This window comes from Quercus suber, unplaced genomic scaffold, assembly GCF_002906115.3.
Source record: "Quercus suber isolate HL8 unplaced genomic scaffold, Cork oak 2.0 scaffold_408, whole genome shotgun sequence".
NCBI classification, from domain to species: domain Eukaryota; kingdom Viridiplantae; phylum Streptophyta; class Magnoliopsida; order Fagales; family Fagaceae; genus Quercus; species Quercus suber.
Window position 1 is genome coordinate 298,868 of NW_027069859.1, and position 6,701 is coordinate 305,568.

General features: G+C 36.2%; 1 protein-coding gene across 1 annotated transcript; it reads right to left on the minus strand.

Annotated features, from left to right (window-relative positions):
• Positions 1–541: 541 nt before the first annotated feature.
• LOC136062383 (regulator of nonsense transcripts 1 homolog) lies at positions 542–1,835 on the minus strand. Its single transcript, XM_065761373.1, has 4 exons — positions 1,664–1,835; positions 1,488–1,559; positions 1,280–1,408; positions 542–757 (listed from the first exon to the last, which is right to left on the minus strand). Exons 1-4 carry the CDS (start codon positions 1,814–1,816, stop codon positions 557–559), a joined length of 555 nt encoding a protein of 184 aa, XP_065617445.1. The 5' UTR covers positions 1,817–1,835; the 3' UTR covers positions 542–556.
• Positions 1,836–6,701: the final 4,866 nt, after the last annotated feature.

Below are 6,701 nucleotides of genomic sequence, written 5' to 3' on the forward strand. Positions count from 1 at the left end.
TCCATCAATATATTTTTGATGGAAATAAAAATGGAGACGTAACTGTCTATTACTTGTTTATGATAGTCCTAAAATGTAGCCACTCATTACACTAAATTGCTAAACCACTAAATTTCTTACAAAATAGAACCACTCTCCCACTAATCTATGTCTTCAAAACAACCCTATTTATTCAAAAGAGAAACCTAAATCCAGTTTTCCATAAATAAAAAAAATAAAAAAAATAAAAAAATAAAAAAATAAAAAAAAAACAACTCAATCCACTAAACAACTATCAAACCTAACCTTTTTTTTCTTATTTAAATCTCTTTTGCTGGATAGAAACCTCTTCTAAAATCTATTTCTTTATTCCTCACCTTCTTAGAAAAACAAAAGAAAAATACATTTAATTTCAATGATTCTATCCAAAAAAAAACACCAAGTTAACCTAGATTAACGTTGAATTAGAGTTGAAACCAAAAAAAAAAAAAACCCTACACACCCAAGCTAGATACAAATCATATAATGCACCAGTTATTTGCTAATTCTATTTATGTTCACAGTGACCAAAATCTAACTACAGACAATTGATAGGCACTTTTTTGATAGGCAGTTGTAATACCTGGACATAAAAGAACATTGGGCGATTGGGCACAGGCCAAGGAAAGTCAATTCCCGAAGATTGCCTCTCATTTATAGTTACTCCATTCTGTAGTGTGCCTTCATAGAAGCTGTTAGAAGGAAATTCTGACAGAGATGGGTGCATACGATATTGAACCTAGGTTTCAAACAGAATGTAAGAAATCAGTCTTAAAAAACTGTATATTGGGCAATGACAATAAGTAAAATAAAAAGTCAGCTGTACATTTCAACACATCAAATTATTAACCTTTATCGAGTCCTTACAAATCAACAAAACTCCATCAAATGGCGTAAATGAATGGACAGCAAAGTACGAACAAATTTTCAACATGAAAAACCCATTTCAGCTATCACAGTAGAGGATAAGCATGCATATACCAATTTATACCATCATTATGAGTGAGCAATTACCAGCGAGAAAAAAATTCACCACCATTAATTTATTATTCATCTCCCCCATTAATTTCTAAATTTACGATTAGTTTGTTATTAAGTTGAGAAGAAATCAATTTAAAAATGACTTTCATTGTCTTGTTCAAGTATGTAGACTCCTAGCTCCAACCGTAAGAATGGGAAGGAGATAAAAGTAAAACTCTGAGACCTGCATTGAATTTATATAAGTTCCATAAAAACAGACATAATATATCCTACCCATTACCTGCAACCTAATCGGTTTCACGCCAAGCAGAACAAGACGTTCAAAGAGAGACTGGGCTAAGCCAGCACGAGCTGCTTTCTTGCACATAATGACTGGACCAAGCTGGCAATGGTCCCCAACAAGAACAACCTGATGCATTATTACTAGTCAGAAGACCACTCAAGAAACAGGGAGAATGGAATGACAAGGTTAAACTTGATCTCTATACCTGCTTTGCCCCAAGAACCAAAGGAATAAGACATTCAGGTTCTGTAGCCTGCGTGGACTCATCAATAAGTACCTGAAAAAAATACAAAAACAAAACAAAAAACAAAAAGTTAAAAAGTGTAAGCTTTTAAACTAGTGAATCCTGGACAAACTTCCACATGTTAGATGCATTTCAACCTGGCGGAACCTAAAATTTGCCAATCGAGGATCTCCAGCACCAACACATGTGCAACAGATGACATCAGCACTTTGAGAAATCTCCCTTTCAGTTGCCCGCTTCAGCGCTTTATATTTTTTCTCATCACTGCTAGACAATTCTCCTGTATACATTAGGAGAAAGAAATAAGAAAAAACCAACTTCAAACTCAAAGATGCAGTTTTTATTAGGCACAGGAAATTCAAGAAGGATCTTAGTTACTAGGTAAAATATTAAAAAAAAAAATTGATATCCAAAGAAAGTGATTATGCAGAAATGTCCAGATATCAAAGCACACTCAACAAGCTTTATTAAAGTTGGACACACTATTCAAGCAGAGGAACTCTCCTTTAAAAATAAGAAAAAATGAATAAATAAACAACACAAACACAAACAAACTATTATTTTAACTTCCACAGAGAAGCCATAGTAAACTAATCCCCCAGTCGCTTGTTTCCTACCTAAAGCAATCTAACTGCACAGTTGAATTACCTATCAAAATATTAAATAAAACAATTGAATCACAATTCTGATATGCAAAGTATTCACCATATGTGGGGATCATTCTTTGAAGAGTAATACCTGAAGCTATATGCAACTGCATCAGATAAGGATGACTCAGCTATACCTTACTTAATGATTCAATAGTTGGGGGTGGGGGGATTTGAACCCTGGATGCCTCCATTGGAAACACTAGGACATGCCAATCATGACAAGGCTCTTGGCTCAACTATTTCTTATTTAGACAGCCAAAATGAGAGGAGGATATGCTCTTCAAATATTAGATTCACTCTAGACTTTCACAATTGAGATTGCGTCAGTTGATTTATTCTTCAATATTTTGTATCCTAGCAATCCAACAAGCCGCTCAGATTGTACACTGGCAATGGAAAATTTGATGTTTGATCATCTAATGAGGCTTTGAGAGACTAGTGATGTGACTTTCCCCTTGAAAAGGATTTCGTGTTAAGGCTCCAAAAAGGGCTTTTTATTTTTGTGGACAATGCTCTGGGGGAAGATTTTAACATTTTATAATCTCATGAGAGGAATTCCTTCATAAAAGGGTGCTGCATGTGAAGTAGTGGACAGACTATGGACCATTTGTTGAAGCATTGTGATACTGCCTATAAATTAGGGAGCTTTATTTTTCCATGTTTGAAGTAGCTCAGGTAATGCCTAAAAGTGCTATTGATCTACCAAGTGGATAAAGGAATCGGTTTTTTTTTTTTAAATCATTCCTCCCTTGTTTGAAATCTAGCTCCTTTGTGCCTATTGTGGACATTTTGAAGAGAGATCCATCGTTATGTTTAAAGATGTGGAAATCTCACTGTTTGATGGCCATAGAGACTTTCATCCTATTGTTAATTTTATTGATTCTTCACCTACTTCCCGCTTTTAATTCTCTCTTTTTTGTCATTATATAAGGGCATTTCATATGTTCACATGCACATGAGAGGGTTCCTCTTCTTTAGGGGTTTTTTTTTTGGTGGGTGGGGGGGAGGAGTTTGTTCACCAAACACGCTGTCAACACAACATAAAATGAAAATTTCAGTAGGCTTCAAAGTGCTTTATAGGCAGCATTCTTAAATCAAGCTGTAATTAAATCAGTAACATATATTACCTCCAAATAGAATAATTTAGAGCTGAGAAAAAGGGAAAACAAAAATCATTTAAGATAATATAACTCTCACAGATAACCAATATAAAAAAAATATATAATAAAATAAAAAAACAAAACACAAAAACAAAGAAACACAGCTATAATGAAGAGCTGCAAGACAGAAAATTTGGCATCCAAAAATGATACAAATCCAAATATAAACATGTTAAGCTGCAAATATGATGCACATAAAACGTGTTTTCTAAAGATTTAAAGAATGGATTCTAAAAGGTAGAATGGCACTAGATTTAGCTGGGGTAAAGCTGTAACAAGATCAACATCAAAGGGCTATGGAGATCATAACACAGCAACTTACCCAATTATCTGAGGCTGTTAGAGAAATTAGGTCAGTTCTACCAACCAAACCCATTGATAGCAATGACAGAGAGGAATCAACAATGGCCAATGGAGGTGAATAAGAAGCATAGCTTTCTTTCCAGGACAAGAAATTCTGATTGGAGAATTTGGGAGAACTTTAAACTTATCAAAAAAAGAATTTGTGAGAACTTTAAATCACAAATACCAATGCATTTTGAAAATCATTTAGAGAAAGCATGTTGTTAGAAACATGTTCTTACATTGTATAATAAATTGTTGAAACTCTAAATACTCTTCTTAGTCTTCTAAGAGTTTTATTTTTATTTATTTTTTTATTTTGGGATCAATACGAAATAAGTTCTTTGATGAAAAAGAAAGAGGCCAGGGCCCAAGTATACATGGATTATACTAAGGACACTCAAAGGAAAAGAAAGTAAAAAGAAATTCAGAAAAATACAAACTCTGCAGAAATGCTAGTATGTCTAAGTCTACACCAGCAGCAGAGGAATAAACATGCTGCCACTCAAAAAGAGATTGCACAGCTGGATTTTAGTTGAATAATCAATCATTCTTGTCCTTCAAAATTAGGCAGATTCCTTTCCCTTCAAACAGTCCACATCAAGCATATGGGAGCAGTCCCCCCAAATACTAGAATACATCATCTTACCACACAGCCAATTCCAACTAGAAATGATATCTGGTACTCTTCTAGGCATCACAACTGATTCCCATCATAGTCCAAATTCCGTAACATTTTAATTTATAATTTATTCACACACAGAAAAAGTAGATTAAGAAGCATAGCTTTCTTTCCAGGACAAGAAATTCTGATTTGGAACTATACCTAGTTTTTTTTTTCTTTTTTGATGGAGGAACAAGACCTACTTACTCCACGACTCTAATGCTAGTCTAAGAAGTATACCTAAGTAACAAAAAATCAGTAACTAATTTCATACCTAAAAATCTCCATCAAACCATAATCGACGTGTTTTTTCCTATATATCCTTCACCTGCCAGAAATGCTAGGGGTTCTACAAACTAAAGTTGAATTGCCACTAAATGCCACATGACCTTGACTGACAAACAATTTTCAAATACACCCTTCTCTATACACAATCTTCAGAGCTCATTCTTTTCAGTCATTTGGTCATAACCTGGCTTTCTTCTACGTTATTCCTCCATATAGTTTATCAACCCCACTTGGAAATTCAACTTGCTATATTCTAGTTTAATTTATACACCAATATTCTTCTAACTACCAATTACTTGGGTATTCCTCTGCTAAACATATTGAGCTGCATCAAGTTTTGTAAAAAGTTGGGCATATAAGCATACCATGTTTCTAAGCAGCAAAACCCGAATATGATGACAAAGCCCTTACCCACCCATTACCCCTCCATTAATTAAAATTACTTAATTAACCAAAAAAAAAAAAAAAACTTTACCTGAGAAAGTGAAGGGTTTGCAGTGCCATTGACCAATCTCAACAGCTCTTGAATTTCCTCTAAATCCCTAGCCGCTATTCAAAAACCAAACAAATCAAACCAAAATAATAATAATAATAATAATAATAATAATAATAATAATAATAATAATAATAATAATAACAGCAAAGAATCAGAGAGAAATAGAGGATCAGACCGAGTGAGAGATAGACAGAGCAAAGAATTTCTCGCGAAGCGTCAATCGGAATCGATGAACCTTGAGGACTTCCTCTTTTGCTCTTTTGACCAGTCTTTTGGTCCTGCTGTGTACCAAACAAGAAATTAGGGTTTCGATAACAATAAACAGAAAAAAGAAATAGGAATCGATGAATGCAACAGAGTTGTGCGTACCTAGATTGGAGAGATCTCGGTAAGGGTTTTTGATGAGGAGCAAGCCGCCTCCTGTGGTGGTGGTGCCGGTTTGAGTGATGAGATCAGGTAGCTCAAGCCATGGGTTTCTGTCAAGAGAGTTCGGATGAGATAGCAAAAAGAAGGAAGGTTCTAGATTAGGGGCATGAACCGTTAGGGTTAGAAATGAGAAGAGAAATGGGTCGGGCTAGACCAGACCCATTTGTTTTTGGACCAAACTAGGCTCGATTTTTGGGTAGTGGCGGTGGCTGTGGCTGTGGGTTTGTGGGTGGTGGTGGTGGTGGAGACAATGAGGAGATTTTTGAAGTTTCTGAGAGAAAGAGAGAGAGGGTGTGTGTGGGAGACTAGCTAAAAATGAAAAGGCGCCAAAAATGAACAAGGGCAAAAAAAACAGAGGGAAAATTTAGGTCCAGCCGGGGGAAATGTAAGGGCCTATTGCGGCGGGTCACTGGCCCGCCGCTATATCTAAGCTTGGGGCCGCTGAAACAGGCCTATTACGGCGGGTCATTGGCCCGCCACTGTAGCACGCCGCAAATACTATGACTATTGCGGCGGGCTATTGGCCCGCCGCAATAGATCTCATGTACAGCGGCAGGCCCAAAACCAGCCGCAATAGGCGACCTATAGCGGCTGTTTTTGGACCCGCCGCAATAGGCCCGCCGCAACTGCTTACTTTTCTTGTAGTGATTCCTGAAATACTCAACAAACGCATAAACGCATGTGTGACAGAAAATAGTATATAAACAGGTATAACATTCTTGTATGATTCACACAACACATAATAAAGACATATATCAAATGAATAACTCATAGAATATAAATTAATAAACAGTAAGAAATCATGTATATTAATCAATGTTACTCCCCCTAACATGAATATCCCCAAAAAAATGATATACAAGGTGAAGCGCCTAAATACAATCTAACAACTCCACAAAATAAAATAAAATAAAAATCTCCCTACCTACAAAACTCCTCTACAAACCCTACTCCCCCTTTTTGTGACGGAATGCCAAAGGACAATCACAATCCATCATCAAAAGGAGGTGGTGAGGGTGAACGAAGATGTGCCAGATCAGCTCGCAATGCACGAATCTCGTCAAAAAGGTCCACCAAAAGCTGACCATGAGCCGCCTGAACGGTCATGATAGTCTCTAACGTATGATGGATATCAAAGTCATCCGATGG